The sequence below is a fragment of the Manis pentadactyla genome, chromosome 15, assembly GCF_030020395.1.
Source record: "Manis pentadactyla isolate mManPen7 chromosome 15, mManPen7.hap1, whole genome shotgun sequence".
Taxonomy (NCBI): Eukaryota; Metazoa; Chordata; class Mammalia; order Pholidota; family Manidae; genus Manis; species Manis pentadactyla.
In genome coordinates, this window is record NC_080033.1 from 63,689,239 (window position 1) to 63,708,568 (window position 19,330).

The 19,330-nt window shown below is 45.4% G+C and overlaps 1 protein-coding gene across 1 annotated transcript in view; it reads left to right on the forward strand.

Annotated features, from left to right (window-relative positions):
- VAT1L (vesicle amine transport 1 like) overlaps positions 1-13,913 on the forward strand; it is a 136,994-nt gene extending 123,081 nt beyond the window's left edge. Inside the window, exons 8-9 of the mRNA XM_036909328.2 lie at positions 9,356-9,439; positions 11,363-13,913. Coding sequence (XP_036765223.2) covers positions 9,356-9,439; positions 11,363-11,461 — 183 coding nt within the window. The 3' untranslated portion in view covers positions 11,462-13,913. The remainder of the gene's footprint in view (positions 1-9,355; positions 9,440-11,362) is intronic.
- Positions 13,914-19,330: the final 5,417 nt, after the last annotated feature.

The window sequence follows — 19,330 nt, forward strand, 5'->3', positions numbered from 1 at the left end:
TCTGTCTAACACATTACACAGCAGGTATTTTTTTGCAGTATCAACAACAGCTGTGTGGTGAGGCTAATGCATCACTTTTTAAAAACTGCCCTGGGTCATTTTGAGGAAGGCAGCCTTCAGTCCACACTCTGAGGAAACCGAATCTGACCAATGAGCATGTTGAGGGCAGGGACCATGTTGCATTCGTCCATGACTGAGCTCCTGCTGTGTACCACACACTCTTCTTAGTCCTGGGGATACTGCAGCGCCCAGCCTCCTGTGGGCAAGTCCCTGTCCAAAGCACCATGTGGGAACTGAGGTCACAGACCCATGGGAGGCCTGGGGAGGGGGGTGCACTCCCGTAACACTGTGGGTCTCAGCCGGGGGACAATTTGCTCTCCCGGTGACATCTGACAATGTCTGCAAACACCTTCATTTGCCACACTGGGAGAGCTGCTGGCATCTAGTGAGTAGAGGCCAGAGGTGCTGCTAAATGTCCTGCACGCACAGGACTGCTCCCAACCCCAAGAATTATCTGACCCCAAATGTCAATAATTCCTATGTTAAGGAACTCTTCAAGAGAGACTGGAAAAGTGTCAGCAAGGAATAAGCAGGGTGCTTGTGAAAGCAGAGGAAATGCGCATTACTAGCTCAGAGCCTGCCAGTGCCCAACGCCTGCCTTCCTCTCTCTGCTCCCTCCCTCCCCTCGTTCCTCCCCACATCCACCACCTGGCAGCAGAGCATTAGGCCCTGGAGTCACAGCTCAGTTTAAAGCCTGGCTTCTCTTATTCTACTGTTTAACCTCAAGCAAGCGGCTTGCCTGGCTAAACCTCAGTTTGATCTCAGCTCCCCGCCCCGGCAACAGGGACTCAAGAAGGAAAGGGAGGGTGTTTTTATGTACACCTGACTGACAGTCTGACAAACTCCCATTTAGCTCACAGGGCTGATGCAACGACATGAGATCATGTGTCCACGGCGCTTTGCCCCATGACAGCAACTGCTAAGTATCTGTCATACGTCAGCTGCTGTGATGATAATGAACAATATCATTTTACATACCACCACCCCACGGAGGTACCGCCTCTGCCTTGTCCTTAAATCCAGCTGAATTTTAGATTCAGCTCATTCCTTGAGACTCTGAGCTTCTCCCACTACAACCTGTGGGCTGGAGGTGACTCTCCTATCATTATGGTCCCAGGTGAGAGCCCACAGCCCTCACCCATCCTTCCTCTTTAAGTGGGAGGATCCACAAGAAATCCCCCTGCAGTCAAGGTGGTGGAGAACCAGCTTTCTATGGGAGAGCTTTACAAATGCCTCTTCCACAGACACAATCACTCTTTCATTTCCACTCTTTACTTTAGACCATTCCCCAGTTCCCGGACACCTTGGCCCAGGCATCTCTGCCCCTGTTGGCCACTTCTAATTTGGCACCCTTGGCACCTTAGCCCTTGTCTAAACTACAGCTATGTCCAGATGACAGTCAACCTGTCTCAGTTCCCTCGGGTACAAACAATGCCTCCACACACCTGCAAATAAGCCCTTTCTCTCCGAGCCTAAAGAAACTTCACCTCTGCTTTCTAAACTAGACTTCCCTAAATGTCACAGGTCTGGCTGTCATCCTTTTGAAAAGACAGCTACCCGTTTGAGACTTTCAAGACTCTGAAGGGTCTTTGGCCTCCTTATAGTTCTAAGCTTTTTGCACAAACTCATATTTGGCAATTCCAGATGAAACCTCTCAGGCTTCCTGGAACGGTGGAGTTATCAATCTATGAATGAATAAAACCAGTGCCATCTGGAAGCAAGGCAGTTGAAATATCAGTAAGGAACTACAGTCCTCCAAGAAGAAATAGAGTATCTTTCCCTGGTTGGAAGATTTTGCTCAGAGATCTAAAGCAAGAACCAGTTGAAATTATACGTTGTAAGTGCTACCATTGTCCTGTGCAGGAGCTTCAAAAAGAGCCCAGGTTATTTCTCACCCATGTCCAGTGGACTTCAGGGGCTCAAGCAATCCACAAGGATTTTCAAAGTGTTAACTCGCATCAGCACCCTTGGTGCCCTGCTGCCGTCGGCGTCAATGACTCTCTGAGTGGAGGAGTATTTCCTTGGATTTTTTATAAGTCCTTCTGTTCAGCAGAGTGACAAACTTCTACCTGATCTTCAAGTCTCAGACTAAACTTTACTTCTTTTCAGTAGTTTTCCCTGGTTTCACCCGTCTCCCAACAGCAATGGCTTCCTCTTTTGTGACCCATCCCACCCCAAGTGTCTGTCTTACACATTACACAGCAGATATTTTTTTTGCAGGAAACAAAAATCACCTCATGGACCTTTTTATCTTATACAATAGGAGAAGAATATAGCGTTTGGCTTAATTATGGGTTGCAGGTTTCAGCAAAACATTCTGGCTTTGGGGTCAAGGCTGAATTCATTTGAGTCCCTCACGATCATGGTATCTATTTGGTCAAGAGGGCCAGGGTCGTACAAGCACCCAGGGAAAAAGGTCCAGAGCCTCTGTCCAGATCCTACCGTCTAGCATTTTGCCCTCCCTCTCCCTCACTCTCAGAGCATCTTTACATCTTCTGAGCCAGTGTTCCTTCTAATGGCCCCTTAAAAACCTCTAGAGAATTTCCAATAGCTACTTAATGTTTCCTTTCTTTAAAAATAGCACCTGTCCTTAACAAGCGTAACTCAACTGGGGCAACAGAGGAAATAAATGCAAAATTTAAGGGGGCACTCGCCTTTAGGGTCCTGCAAGGGCTGGGTCAGCACCTGCAGATAAGGGCTCCCTTAGACGTGGCACCCTTGTCCCCGCTCTTGCCCTTAGTCTGTGCCCTGTGTTATCACAGAGACCCTACATGCAACCAGTTCCAAAAGAAGTTGAGTGTTTGCATCTTTTCTCTGCCTTCCCAATGGGTCAATTAATCCACATCCCTGGCATTTTCCTTTAACATTCACTCTTCCATCTATGTCAAGAGTCTCAGGGTCACTCACTTTAAACTCCCGTAGTAACTTGACAGAACACAGTAACCCCAGATTCCAAGTCTATTGCAATGAACATATTATGTTTCAACACCCACTTTGGATTTTAAACAATTCTAAAGATGGCTGTTCTTCATATGAGTAATCTTCCGCAGACGGCTTTGGTAGATGAGCTTCTTAATTATAGGATTACTCATTTCTTATTTTTCAAATCTTTTAATTTATCATCGGATAGGCACAGTGATCCGTGGAATAACCCATCTTTATTTTTTTCCTATTTTAGATGGCTAGGCTTATTACTATTTACAGCACAAGCCCAAAGGCTTTGATTATTAATTAGTGTCAATTATGTCCTAATGACTTTGAGACTTTCACACCATTCAAAAGGAAATTGAATATTATGAAATGTTAAATGAGACCCCAAACAAAGACGGAGCATTGTTACATCTCATTACCCAAGTGTGAAGGAAATGACCGCTCAGTTAGAAGGTGACTGGAGGAGAAAAGGTATTCTAGGTGTCTATGGTCCAGTGTGGGCACTGCATCCTTGGAAGCGCTGTGGACTGTGTGTGGGAAAAGGCACCAACCGACCTTCCCTGTGCCTTACACCACATTGTGCTCCTTGTCCTCATGCCCACTGGCCTCTTTCAGGCTCTCCTTTCACGTTCCACTCCCTCTGCGTGGCATGGCCCCTCTCCCTTCGTGTCTTTGCCACATCCTACTCATTCTTTGAATCTCAGCTCCATCATCTCTTCTTCAGAGAGGCCTTCTCTGATCTTGCCAACTAGACTGAATCCCCTAACCACATTCTCATAACACCATCTTAGAATTTTACAGTGGCAGTCTTACATTTATTTGAGTCATCCTTTGATTGGCTACATCCGTGTTTCCCATAGGACCGTACACTTTATAAGGGTGGAGGATCTTGTAGGGTTTGTCCACCATTGTCTTCCAAGGCTTCCAGAAGCCCCCACCTCGCCTAGTCCCACTGCAGAAGTAAGAATGACCATAAGTACTCCTCTGTGAACCTGGACTGACCAGCTGCATCTTCCCTGGTTGTCCCTTTGTGCCGTCTTGAAAGCCAGTGGACTTTGTTGAAGCCTGGACCGACGGTGCAGGATCAACTCTGATGGGGTTGAGATCTATTGGTGCTAAATAAACAAACCAGGGTATGATTTTTTAAACTGCGGAATTCTTTTTATTATGATTAGCCTATTTGATGAATGAAATGTGATTCCCCCAGGACAGAAAGAGCGTTATCTGTTTTGACCATTACCCTATAGCTCCTGGATTGAATGACTGAAGTAATGAATGCTTCGAATGACTTACCACTTAAGATATTAAGAGTGTAGGAGGGAAGGAGATGAAGCAACTTGCTGGAATGATGTTATTAAGTCAAAGCAGAGCCTAAGACTCGGTGATATTCCTGCCGCTTCCTGCCACCATCTGCTTGGCATGTATCAAGACGGCCTCCCAGGGACAAAGAAAGTCAGAAAAAGCTCCACTGGCCTCTGTGCTCAAGATCTTGGCATCCTGAGGTATCTGAATGACCTGAGTCAAATTTCCTCCCACTGTCTGGATGGAAAACAGCTCTGGCAGAGATGGCTGAATATGCCCTGAATCCCTAGCCCTGGAAAATCCCGTTGTCAAGACCTGATCTGGCCAGCCATGCAGCTGGCAGTAGCATCTCAGACTGGGTGTGGGGAGCATGGCCCTGATTGTGAACAGACTCCACTGGGCCACCCAGGCGGCACAGAGCAGGCCACCAAGAGACAGAGAGACAGCTGCCTGGGCCAGGAGCTCTGGGATGCGGGACAGACAGGACAGAAACCTTGATGTGTGCCAGCCACATGACATCTCACTCTCTCCACATCTCTCCTGGCTCCCTATTCATTCATTCACTCATTCATTCATTCTAGAGGCTATCATATGCCAGATCCTCTTTTGTGCTGGGGTGCCTGAGTCTGGTGCCTTTGTCCCTCCCTTCCAGAGCTGCACTCTCCCATATGGTAGATGTGAGCCATGTGCAGCCACTGGGCACTCGAAGTGTGGCTGGTCTGAACTAAGACATGCTGTCAGTGTAAAATACACCCTGGATTCTAAACATTTAGTAAAAAAAAAAATTTTTTTTAATTAAAATATGTCATTAATACTTGATTATATTAAGTAAAATATATAGATCTGGCTAAAGAAATTATATTATGAAAATTAATTTCATCAGTTTCTTTTTCGATGTCTTAAGTGACTAGAGATATTTTGGTTACAGCTGAGGCTCGCTTCAGAGTTGTGTTGCACATTGCTGGTCTAGAGATTTGCAAAACTGGGGAGAGAGGCTGCTGAGTGGAGCTCCAAGCAGGGGTTAGGGTGCATTACTAGCTGGTCCGAGGTGCTGAGGGAGCCCAAGGGAGACATGGTCCAGGCTGCAAGGGGCAGGGGCCAGGTGCAGAGCAGCCTCCTGGAAGAGCTCACATCTAAATGGACAGCCGCAAGACAAATGCGAGCTGGCTCCAGGAACAGGCCCTCTGTGAAGGAACCCAGTCTCTACAGAGGCACAAAGCTGAGAGACCCAGAGAACTTCAGCTAAGTCTCCGGGGCTGGGAGTGTGGGCAGTGAGGGGAAGGAGAAGCAATAAAGCCAGGGGGGCAACAGGCATCCGCTCCTGAAAATCAAGTTCAATGCCATCCAGCAGAATTATAACGTGAGCCACATTCAAAGTTTTAAGTTTTGTAATAGGCACATTCAGAATAGTAAAATGTGAAATCAATAAACTGTTTTACTTAACCCAGAATATTGAAAATGTTCTCATTTCAACATCAAATTGATGTCAAGGATTCTTAATCACTTAATTTGTATTTTTCTTCTATTAAGTCTTTGAAGTCTGCTGAGTGTTTTACACTCAGAGCACATGGCCGTCTGTGCTCAGTGGAACAGGTGGCTAATGGCTATGGTGTCAGGCAGTGCAGGTCTGTGAGGCTTTTGAGTGAAATGGGAAGAGATTTCCAAGCAGAAGTCTGCCTTAGAAAAATCTCTCTGGTAGCCATGAGAGAGACAGGTAACTTTCTGGAATCTCTCACCACCATCTTCTGGGTGCTATTACCTGCTGAGGTACCTCAGTTTAGAAACTAGTAACTTGAGAGCAAAATCTCTTTTTTGCAGACTTAACCTACAGTGGTGACACAGGAGGGCAATTTGGGGTGCAGATGGCAGAGCCCTGTCCTGGGTTTGGTTCAGATTCCTGAAAAGGAAAAGCAGCTCGCCCAGTTCCCATGTGGCTCTAACACCTTTTCAGATGGTGACTAGGACTGACTCCTCAGGTCTTTCACCTTTGGGCTCCTCACCTGTGAAGCTGTAATGCCAATACTCACTAAGAGGCTTGGTAAGCAGGGTCAATGAAGCAGCATATGTACAAAGCCTCACACTGTGCCTAATAAAGAATTGATCAAAAAATGGAAGTTTTTTTCCCTCCCAGCTGTCATCAGAAAGGCCCTTTCCATTCTCCAAGAGCAGCCTTTGAGGATGTAAGCTCAAACAGACAACTGGGCATCAGACACTTGCAGTCATCTCCTGGAAAGACTTCTAACCCTTTTTCCTTCCCCCACATAAGGAACTGTAAGTTGTCAGTTCATTTTAGGAAGGAAGAAATATGTAAAAAATATGCAGATTAGCACCAGCCCTGCAGGGGGCTTTTTTTCCCTAGCATCACAATAAGCTTTAGCTGGTAAGAAAACAGCTTTTAAGATTCCCTGGGTTCTATCTTGCTGGAGAAGCAGCACAAAACAATGTTCCTCATCTCCAAGGAGTTTCCAGGTGCTTAATGACTTGCCAATGTAATAAACAATTGAATTCTGGGAAGCCATTACATGAGATGTTACCTACCACCTTCCTCTACCTTGAGAATCAAATGAAGCAACACAGTCTGTATGGAATTGGGAAGAGCACCAGTTTTGAGTCTGGCAAACCTGAGTTTGAACCACAATTTTGTCACCCATAGCTGTAGAATCTGTGGACAAATTGTTTAAATCTTTGAGCATCAAGGTACTTTCTATAAAATGGGTATATTATCTATCTTGCAAGGTAAGAATTACATATGCAAGTTAAGAATGTATTAGCTACCTATTGCTGCATAACAAATTGTCCCCCACACTTACTGGCTTCGAGCAACATTTATGATCTCACAGTTTCTGTAGGTAAGGAATCTGGGCAAGGTTTAGCTGGGTCTTGTGGCTCAGGATCTCTCCCCAAGGTTTCAGTGAAGGTATTGGCCAAGCCTTCATCCACACTTCAGGGCTCAACTAGAAAAGGGTCTGCTTCTAAGCTCTGTTATTGGTTGTTAGCAGGATCCAGTTCCTTGTGGGCTTTTGGACTCAAGGTATCAGCTCCTCATTGGCTGTTGGCTCAACCTCACTTCGTTCCTTGCCATGTGGGCCTTTCCACAGGGCAGCTGACAACATGGCAACTTCTGTCATCAGAACAAGGAAGGCAAGAGGAACCAGAGGAAGAGAGAGGCTGCAGACTAGAAGTCACGATCTTTTATAACCTAACCTTGGAAGTGACATCCTATCCCTTTTGCAGAGTTCTGCTAGTTTAGAAGCAAGTTGCTAGCCACGTTCCAGGGGAGGGAATTTTACATGGATGGGTCTAGAAATGAGGTTGGTTGGAAGCTAGAGACAGTTTTGCCATGTTATCTAAAGACTCTCTGTAAGTAGCATCTGTAATGATCAAATATTTGAAAGCACATCGAAAAGCAACTTTCTTCACAGAAATAGAAGAAATCTACTGGATTACGTATTAAGGTCAGGAAATTCAATAATCATACAGCGCTATCAATCTATAAAAGAGGTTGATTCAAACTGATGGTTATCCAAAGACTGCATTTAAAAATGCATTTAATTTATATGAAATACTGATTTGATACCACATTAAATAACAATGTTAAGACACTAGAGTTAAAGGTACTCATTTCCTCTACCTAATGTTTTATCATATATCCAAATCCTTTCTGGTTATTTTTAAGATGTCTATGTTTTTATGGGGATGTAAATAAAAATATGCACCTTGATTTTTTCATTTAGCAATATTATAAAGGCATTTAATCCTGCTGTACATTCTTTATAATTAGCACTTTAACACCTGCATAGCATTTCCATTCAGTAGGTAAATCTAAGAGCCATGGTTCACTTAACCATTCCCTTTTTCTGCAACGTAAAAGTTGCTTCAATGTTTGCCATTAAAAGTAACGCTGTGATTGAGTATCTTTTGTGTGACAAGTTTTTCCCCCATAATTTGAACATGTCTTTAGGATAAAGTCCCAGAAAAGCAATTAGAATATGCACATTTTGATGTTGCTGTCAAGTTTTTACCCAAATGAGAAGGCATCTATGGCTTTTATATAAGTAAACTGCTTTATCAGTTTGATTGAATTCCTCAAAAGCAGACACCCTACTTATAAATTTTTTGAAAAACCATAGTATCTAACCAATAAGCAACATTTAATGAATATGTATGGACTGAATGAACAAAAATATTTAAAACACTGAGACTTCAGGAAAAATATTTAGACTAGATCTATCGCAAACTTTTAAAAAATCAAGAATGTTGCATTTCCATTTAGGTTTCACTAAGAAATATGGAGGACGCATCCATGCCAAGCAGTAGGCATTCTGTTGCCCCTTTTCTTATATCTAATCCTCACAGGATCACATACAGCTCATTTTTCTGCACAACAGAATGAAATACCCAGAACATGAATCAGGTTAGTCCCACTCTTGCTTTTTTCTGAAGGTCCCAGAGGACAGAGATTGTTCTGACAAGCCTCCATCATTTGAAAGGGAGCTTTTCCTCTCTTCCCTGGGGAGGATACTGGTTCTGGGTACCCTTCTGCATAGGTGGAAACAAAATTTCCACTCAGTAATAACCAGGAATCATGGGAATTTTCCTGAATGCAATTCTGCCCAGGTAACGGGTCTTTTTAGCCATGCTGTGAATCAGAATTACATAAAATTTAGGAAGCAGGGCACAAATGACCTTCAAAAACCTGTATTGGTCAGAATTTACTCTGGCTGATAGGTCTTGCCACTCTGCAGCACCTAACTCTTGAAACTCTAGAGTACTCTCCTCCCACCGCTCTTTCGTTTTAGAGAATTTTTCATATTCTTGTTTCAGTGGTTATCACCCTTAAATTCTTAGACCCAGGAAACCAGGCGGCTGTGCAAGACCAGTGTGTGACAAAATAAGAATTTATTTGCACCCGACGTCTGAAACTGTCTCTGGCTTAGCTACTATAAACGTGGATCCCAGCGCCCCCTGGTGGGCAGCAGGTGGTTTGGCGTTTCCAGGCCCTCTTGCCAGGGGAGCGACGTCTCACCGGACCAGTGCTTCCGTTTCTCTCCCTGTCTCTCAGGTGAAGGAAGCCATGCAGCGGATCCATGACCGGGGGAACATTGGCAAGTTAATTCTGGACGTAGAGAAGGCCCCGACTCCACTGGTGAGTCAACAGTGGAATCCATTCAGCTCAACCCAACAGGGTCTACAAGGTGCAGGCACAGGTGAGGTCGAGGGAAATACATGCCGCTGTCCAGCTTACGGAGACCAGCAGTGGTCAAGGGACTGCGCAGATGAAGGGTTAGTCGCAAACCGGGCCGAATGCTAAGTGAATGTACGCTTCGGTGAGAGCATTTCAAGGGCAATCTGAGGGCATTCAGGCACGGGTAGGAACAGCCGACCTGTGTCTATTACAGGTGCTACCTCACTGCTGCCACATGTGGGAGGAATTTCTGGTAAAACCTAATAAATTCACATCCACACACTCAACAGAATAATGCCAGCTGCCTCCGAGATGTTCCCTGAAGACCCCATTGATTTGGTTTTCTTCTACCAGGAAATACCCTTACATAGACGGATCTCAGCAGGAGTAAAGCTCACTAGAGCAGGAACTGATAATGCCCATCTTTTAGGATGAGGGTTCAGGACCTGCCCTGGCATATGTCATTGTCCTTATTCCTGAATCTCAGGAGGGCTTTACCCCTGCGGCCTAATGAAACATGATGGAGAATTAGCCAACTCAGATCCGTGGTGTCTGGAAGGTCTCTGTAGTGGGAGGGGATAACAGTCCATCCTGATGGAGGACTAGACCCGAGGCAGAGGGACCGGGTGGTCAGGATAAACACAGGGCATCATGAGACCCAGGATGGGCCCAGTAAAGTCATTTCTAGGGTGAGCACCTGACGTCAGAGGGAGCAACACAGGATCGAGGCTCTGTGGGGAATGGGTCACTCCCATCAGCAGGTGCTGGTAGAGGAGCAGCAGGCGGCCCACAGAGGTGCTTTCTTCTACTGGAACGACCACTTTCAGAGGCTCAGCTGCGTCACTGGCCATGAATCTGCCCAGCCAAACATGCTGCAGGGGAAGGTAACTGCTGCTGATGGCTCCTGAAGTGGATTTTCCAGGAGGCACCAAGAGCCAAGTCTCTCCTGTATGGGGCCTTTTCTCATTGAGGCTGGGCCAGAATGGAGCTGGGCTCATCTTAAAAAGTGTCACAGGGTCAGAACAGAGATGGGGCTGCTTCCTCCAGACCCCACAGTATCTGAGGGCAGCCCTGCTCGAGCCCTGGGAGAATGGCGGTGGCCTTCCTCACAGGCTGTTCGCCTCTGCTGCCCCACGACTTCTTAGGTTGATATATAATAGCAGTGACAGCAATAGTTATTAGTATCGATACTGCCTCACTGGTGTTGAGAAGATAGAAAGGGGTGATGGGCATGCATCACCTGGCACACAGTGGATGTGGAATTTGTGCTGATAAGGGAGAGCTCTCATGATGACTTACTCACTATTCTAAAAGTATGCACTGCACGCCTGCTGTGTGTCAGGTGCCATACTAGTTGCAGAGGATAAAACGAGAAGAAAAACAGGAGATTTGGTCATCTCCCATAGTGTCTACAGTGCCTATGGTTGCAGCAGCTGGCATCGGTCAATAAATTGTACATATAAGTGGGACATGGCAGTTGTTGGTCCACGCTGAAAAGAAGAGCTCATGATGGGGATTGTTCCAGTTAGGGAACTCTGCAAAGCTTCCTTGAGGAGGTGGGCTGGGCACTAGAAGAAAAGCAGGCATCAACTAGGCAAGTGTGTGGAAGGATGGCACCCAGGGAGCAGGACTGCATATGCATCATCTCCCAAGTCCTGGAATCATCGCCGAAATTCCAAATATTTGCACTGAAATCCTAACCTTAGAGTCTGCTTGTTGGGGCACCCAACATAAGTCAGTGAGTATACACTGCCTTCCTGGGGAAACAAGGCCCCTAGCTCTTAGTACTCAAATAAGTCCTTCCCAAGGGGCTCCATCAGATGCTCAAAGAAGGTAGGAGACAGATTGCAGAGCCCTCTGAAAAAATCTTCTGTTCCATTACAGATGGCCAATGACAGCACAGAGACCAGTGAGGCGGGAGAAGAAGAGGAGGACCACGAGGGTGACAGCGAGAACAAGGAGCGGATGCCCTTCATCCAGTAACCCAGCACCCAGGCAGGAGACTGTGAAGGATGGTTTGGAAGAAGAGGAGCCAGTGGAGAAAGCTCTTCTGCGCCCCAGTGAACAAATGCTGTAGTCCAGTGTGTGTCGTGTTTGTCTGCAGTCAGCTGAGCTAAAAAGCTGTTGATCGCTGTTGTTTTTGAACTTAAGTGCCAATCCCACTACATGCAGTATATGTCCCTCCCCAGTCTCTGTATTACACTCTGTCCTGTCCCCTATTCCCAAACCATCCATCTTTGGGTCCTTCTTGACACTTCTAGAACAGCCTTGCAAATTCGTACAAGCCCACAGGCCCAAAGCCCAGTGGGCAAAGACAAGTTTGGATTGAAAGGTGTTATCACAAAGCGCTATCCAGATTCTACAGTTCTTCAGGCCAGTGACACTTCTTGCTGCCAGCCACCCAAGCTCCTGAAAATAGCCCTTGCCAATCCAGCTGGCAGAAAGAGGGTAGGCCAGGAGACGTTTCATGAACCTATAAATCTAGAATGTCTCCAAATAGTACATTCCCTCTTCCCATTTAAGAGGCAAACTTCCTAATATTCATTCATTTGTTCAGTGGTCAAAAGGTTGAATCACTCTCCTCTTAGCCTCTGATGCTCAGACCCTCCAGTGGTTCTTAACCAGAAACAAAGGGAAATAGATGTGGATTTTTTCAGAATAGAAGATGGGTCAACAGCATGAGTTTGATGAGCAGCCATAGAGATTTCCCCTCTGAAACCACATGTCATGAGCGACCTCTCCCCCTGCAACATATATTTTAATTTTATGAGAACTCACCACCTGTGGGACTATGTTAGAAATCATTACTGAGGCTCATCTATTTTTCTTTTTCCACACTTGCCATGGGCATTACTGATTTTGCTATTTTCGTTTACTGGTGGTTAAAGGTGGTGAGGCGCCAACTTTACCCCCAAGGAAGTCCTCCCTTATAGGCCCTATTTGGAAATGAGCAGTCAATGTGTATCTTTTTTCTTGCCAAAACATGTTCCAGCATGTAACAAACTCTACTGATGCAAAAGACTGATGTTCAGTATTTGATGCCAAATATGCAGTTCCTCGTTGAAATGTAAATGATGGTGCAGACTCTTCTCAAGGCCCCTGCTTTTCTGGGAATCAGGGACCAGACTACTTGATTGCATACCCTCGTCCAATTTTTCAGCTTCTAAACTCCTGTGAAACCCTATCCCTGGCCACAAAACCCAGTTGACTCGGCTTGAGGAGAGCAGTTCCCCTGCAGGAAGAGAAAGAGGCTCAGTATCTCCACAGGGGGTTCCTCATTCCCTCCTCAAGATCCTAAGGGCCCCAGGGTTGATGGCATCACTCACAAACCAAGCTGGAGACCAGAGGAGCTGCCAAGATTAGCGCCTAGATGTGCTGAGCAATCTGGAAGATGTTGACGGTGTTCTCACATTGCTCCATCTTTCCCCCAGCAAGCCGTAGGGTGGACCCAACTCCTCCTCCAAGCGACAGGAATGAATACATTTCAGCAATTACCTGTTTCATTTCCCAAGTCCTTCTGTAACAAATGCCACTTCATTAATCGTTCTTTTTTCCTATCCTAAGCTTGTGATGATGACTTATTTATGCCAAATATTTATCTGAAGGGAGTTTCTCCTCACAGTGAATGTGCATGTAGAATGTGAAGGCAAGAAAGGGTGCTACCATCTCATGGGCAGAAAGATGGGACGATCTCAAAAGAAGACACCAGTGTCATCTCTTCTTATCCCAGGACTCACCAATGTTGCAGTTCTGGGCCACTTAGAAAGGTAATTCAGAGGTTTTATCCCCCCAACACGTCTGCTAAAAGCTGTATTACTGGTGATGTTTCTCCCATAACCAAGCTAACAATGAGGTTTTAAGAACTGCTACCCAAGGGACATTTCTGGTGAGCTGGACAGAAATGGCATGTTCTAGGGCTGGCCACGCCAGGGGGCTCTCCTCTGCCAGGAGAGTGGGATTTCTAACACTCAGAATCCAGATGTTATGTCCAGAGGAGAAGCAGGAGAAGTCATTCTTCCCCAAATCCGTTTTTCCTATTAGCAAGGTTACTACGACAATCCCAAATTGTCCCAGTTGGTTAGTGAAAACCCTTTTGTCTCCTCAGAATATGGAATGAGAAGAGAAAATTAGAGTTTGACTAGTAAGATCCATTTATGCTATAAAGAATAGGAAAAAAATGAAATATCAAAATTAATTGTTTAATGCACTCATTTTAAGGACCTTCTTTCCTATCCTGTGATTGTTTTTCTGAAGGAAATATAAAGAATGTCTCAGTTGGCCTTAAAGGAACTGTGAAGGCTTCTCTGTAATTTAAGCTTGGTTGGAGTGAACTGAAACATTGTCTAATGTATTTGTGGCTTTAGAGCTTTTGTTATATTGTGCCTACAAAGCAAATTATGTTTACATAAAAAATATAAATAAAGTATTCAGCATAGCATAACCTCTTCTGACATCAGTTACTCCACATAAACAGTTGCTGGAAGAACAGCCCTCTATTAAAATGCAAGAAATGAGTGACTGAAAAAGAAATAAAAAGCATGTGATTAAGAATTTTCAGATGAAAAACTAAAGACTGCATAGCAAAAAAAGGGGTCAAGTTGAGACAAGCTTCTAAAAAGCCATTCAAGAATGTTCCCTTAAGCAACCAGTAAATGAAAGAACTGTTGAAGGTATATAATAATGACAATGATAACAATAATTATAATGGCATTACAAGACATCTACTATGTGCTGTTAAAATAGCAATATATAATATATATATCACAAACTAAGCTGGAGACCAGAGGAACTGACAAGATTAGCACCTAGACTCACTTAGCAATCTGGACTCACTCACCCTCCCAACAGCCCTGAGAGGTAGGGTTTATCATTATGCCCACTTTACAGGTGACAGGACTGAAGACTGAGGTTTTGCACTTGCCTAAGATCATACAGCTGAGCAAGTGATGGAGCCAGGATTTTGAACCAAGCTAGAAAGTAAGCCAGGGCTCCCCCCAAAAATAAATAGTCCAGGTCAATAAAATGCCACGTGCATAAACCTGAATTTACAGAGTAGAAAAACTTCATTACATTGTTACTGAAATTCTTAATAAGTCAAAGGATAAACAATTTTCTTATATATTCCCATTTAGTGCTCATGTACTCATAAATCTCATGGCCTCACATCACCAGTGTTGGTACACTATCACATGTAAATACAGTCCAGCAAAAATATCCTGGGATCTAAATTAAAACCCGCATCTTCACTGGTAACTCTGAGAATGGGGAAGAAATCTAGCAGTTGGAAACAAAATTCTTTCAGCAGTGTGGATGAGGTTCAGAGAGTAATGGAAGTAAACCTTCCAAAAGCCATTTGGGGCAGAGGGAAGCATTTGTGTAAAAACAAGAAGGTGAGAACTTTTGGAGGGCATATGGCAGGAATGGTGTGTAGGATGGCGTAGCTGACATACACACATGGAGATGGAGTGGGGCAGGAGAAAGGCATACTGGGAAGTCGGTACCAGGCTTGGAGGTCTTTGAATGCCAGGCTGACAATCTTGGATTTCCACGGGAAGGAATGAGTATGTGCAAAAGTGTGGCATCAAAGCCTGGGGGTGTGAGCTGGAGGCCATTACTAAGAGTAAATGTAGGGTTTCATGGGAGGAGAGATCGGAGATGAACCTAAGAGTGGTCGAGTTAGACATCAAGTACCTTGATTCTCTGTTCCTGGTTTGAGTCCTCCAAAATTGGACAATGAAACAAAGATTCAACTGTAAATAAACAATGTTGGGAGGTGATCCCAAGAAGCACAGATGAGGGGCAGGGAATGTGGAACAAGAAAGGGAGGAAGCCAATTAAGGGTGAGATGATGAGCAGGTTACCACTGATGGCAGACATCCCCCAGAGTTGTCCCACTTGAAGGATGAGGATGTTGTCATATTTACCCACCAATTCCCATGCACCATTGGTTAAGAGCCACTCCTAACCTGCGTTTTGATTCCCTGACACTCTTGACTTTCCCCTTGTGTGAACCAAGCACATGTCTTGTGACTGGACAATGCCCTCAAGACAGGCAGACGCAAGAAGCCATTGGTGCGTGTGGGAGCAGCAAGGAACTGTGGGATAAGGACCACAGCTCCTATTATGACTCTTCTAGGGATCTACTCTTCAGTCTGAAGTCAAAGAGGGAAGCTTTTGCAGCTTTCCACAAATATATTCCAGTCTTACCCACCACTGTCCTGACTCCAGCTGTCCCGTCAACTCACACAACCCCTTCTTCCTCGCTTTTTGTTTTGTTAATCAGTCTCTTGAGTTGGGGAGTACAGTTTCTGCTCAGAGGACACAGCTAAGATGCTGCTCCGTCTCACTACGATGAGTTACTTCATTGGGCTCTTTTACCTAATTCTAGGTCTCTTCCCTGGGGCCAGAAGATCTGGGGCTATATGTTAAACAAAACCATGTGTTTGCTCAAAAAAATTTTAATGAACGTTTACTGGGTACAGGACCCTGTTCCAGGTCTTAGAAAGAAAGACAGACACAGACCTTTCCTCAAGAAATTCACAGTCTAAAACCGTGCTGTCCAATACACATATAAACATGAACCACATATAAAGTTACATTTTCTAATAGTCACCTTAAAAAATTAAAAAAAGAAATTTAATATGGACAATGTTTTACTTAGTCTAAAATATACAGAATGCTATCATTTCAACATCTAGTCGAGATAAAGATTATTAATGAGATATTTTACCTTCTAAGGTAAGACTTTAAAGTCTGTTGTGTACTTTATACTTACAGCATATCTCGATGTGGACTAGACATGTTTCATTTTGGACAGGCAGGTCTCGAGATGGGGCAGAAATGGACACCCGGCTATGCAACAGGCCTTCCAAGAGGCAGAGGTAGAGGGCCAAGAGGGGCCACAAAGCAGGGAGAGGTCAACTGTGATGGAAGGGGGTGTCGAGGAAATTGTTCATGGAGTCTGGCTTTCAGACTGGAACCTGTGGGTCACAGTTTCAATTTGGTTACACATACGCTGTTGTGTGTATGTAAGGTGAGTGGTGGTGTTCATGAGACTCATGTCCTTAAAGCTCACAGCAAAGTGCCTGGTACATAGTAACTATAATGGCCATTTCTGGCTTCCTTTCCCTTCCTCGATTTGCCAGTGCTGGGACTGGGATGCTTGTGAAAATCTTAGTTCCTTACTTCCTTTTTTTTAAATTTAAACAGAGCATATATAGATCTCAATATTTTGCTTGCAGATTTGTTTGTGGGAGGAAAAATAAGTTGCTATGGACTGAATATTTGCATGCCTCTAAAATCCATACGTTGGAACTTTGCCGCTCCCCGAGGTGACGGCATTAAGAGATGGGCTTTGGGGAGGTATCAGGGTTAGGTGAGGTCATGAATACAATTTCCGCCCTTGTAAGAGTCACCACGGAGCTTGCTTCCTCTCTCTCTCTCTGTCTCCCCTGACATGTGGGTACTAGGAGATCTCCAGTCCACACCCCAAAAGTGAACGCTCCCAAGACCTTGACCATGTGGCACCCTGGTTCCAGATTTCCAGCCTCTGGACTGCGAGAAACACATTCCTCCTGTTGATAAACCACCCAGTCCATGGTGCTTTGCTATAGCAGCCTGACCTGTGAAAGACATAATGTTTTTGCATCCTCTGCCTTAAGCAGAATGAGCAGAGCTCCTATTACCAGCCAAGCAAAGATGCTGGGTAATACGTCCCAGAGTTATTCGAATCGGCACACAAACACTCAAATGACAAAGTGACTCAGGAGCAACTGAAACCTCAGCATGCCACATGTGCAGTGACTATGAGCATAAACCTTGGAATCTTGCAAACCAGAGATTAAACCTGGGCAAACTGCCTAGCAACTGAGCTTTCCCATACTAAAGTGGGGATGATCATATTGTCTAGAATTATTATGAAGATCTAATGTAACAGTACACATGTAACCACGACCCACAAGTTCCAGTCTGAAAGCCAGATGGTGAATGGTTTCAGAACAAGGATTCTCATTCATTTAATAAACATTAATGAAATACTTAGTATGTTCCTGACACAAGATTTTTAGTGTCTTAGCAGGAAAAATAAGAAATCCATAGCCTCTGTCATCCAGGAGCTTACAGATTAATGATGTGATAACAAATGAGTTTTATCTCTTGCACAAATGGCAAGTTGCAGAGCCTGCCTTGGTACCAAGAGCTTATAACACAGGCTGAGTGGTACAGAGTGCCATGAATGCTGAACAATGCCCATCCCTAGCAGGAGAGGAGAGTTGTCCAGGAGACGTAACTCTCACTATCTTTAGGCACATCAGTGGGGAAGTGCAGGGTAGGTCCACAGAAAGGCCCATTTAGCTACGGCATGCATCAAGAGAAGAGATGGAAGATGAGTAAGACTGGATCATAGAAACCCATGCATGGGCCTTCAAGGGTTCTGGATTTTGTACTAAAGGCAAAGGGATTGATCAAAGGATTACTGGAGAATGTTCTCAGTTAAGAGAAGACATGGGAGCTCTTCCCAAAATGAACTTCATTATTGTTCTTGGTCCGGTTTTCGGAGGCAGAACACCTGGTGGGGGCCAATTGGAACAGCAGGTCTTCGGCTAGTCCCCCAGGTCCACCCACAGCCTATCAGGTCATGACTTAAGGCAGCCACCAAGCTGGCACTGGGAGAAAGAGAATGCCTCTCCCTCGCAGGAGTGGTGAGACAGAGGGGCTTCTCCCTGGGCCAGGGTGCCGCTTGTCCCTGGGGGGTCCCCAGGAAGTACATCACCACCTATCAAGAGCTGGGAGTCAGAACGAACATGGCACAACCACCCACGTGGCATGCTCACAAACACTCACATGAATAAAGATTGGAATCATTTTCAAAAAACTGTCATAGCTTGGAGTTCAGAGATTTCCATAGAGTGAAACTGAATCAAGCCAAACCACAAAAACGAAACTAACATTTACTGAGGATTTGCGGTTTGCCAGGCATTTTACACATACCCTCACTGAATCAAAACAATTCCTTACAAAGTAGGCAGGCATTGTCTTTGCTTTCAGACGAAGTCGCTGAAGTTCTGAGAGGGTAGGTGGCCTGCCCATGTTTACTCAGCCAGAAAGCGGGGGAACCTTGCCTGGAACCCAGGACTCCACATAACAGGAAGGTTTCTTCCCATTCAGAGCTCGGGGGGTGGGGGCCCTGCAGTTCCAACTTAGCATCCTCCAGACGAGGCGATCCTTTCCCCCTGCCTCTTGAAAAGGACAAAGAGGTTCCTCTCCACTGGCTCTGGTGTGATCAAGGAGCCCTCGGGGAGGCTCAGGTAGCCCAGCTTGGGTCACATGTCCACCCTAACCAACCACTGAAGCAGAGGGATGGCTATGCTGATGGGCCAGCCTGGGTCATGCACCCACTTGAGACTGGTCACGGGAGGAGTGGGCCACCTGATTGACAACTCTATCAGGACCATGTCAAGTGACAGGGATAGGACCCCAGAGGAAGGGATGCTGGGAACTTAAAACTGTGTCCACTGTGGCTACGGTACATCAAGTGCTGTGCACCAGATACTGTTTCAAGTCCCTGCAGTGATCACTGCGGGTGCCCACCATATCCAGTCTTGGTACGCCAGAGCCCACCTGTAGCTGTAGATAGTTCCTGGCATGCTTCCCACTTCAAGCACCTGCATCAGTCTTTCTTCCTCCATGCTTGTGGCTTATTCACTCCAACAGGACACAAGTGCCCAATGAATACCCAGAATTACTGTCGTGGGAGCATGGGGAGACAGCACCCCCAGGGGAGGGTGGGAGCCAGGGGAAATGCTCAGATTCCCTTTCTTCTGCTGTCACGATTCTAAGGCATTTGCACACAGT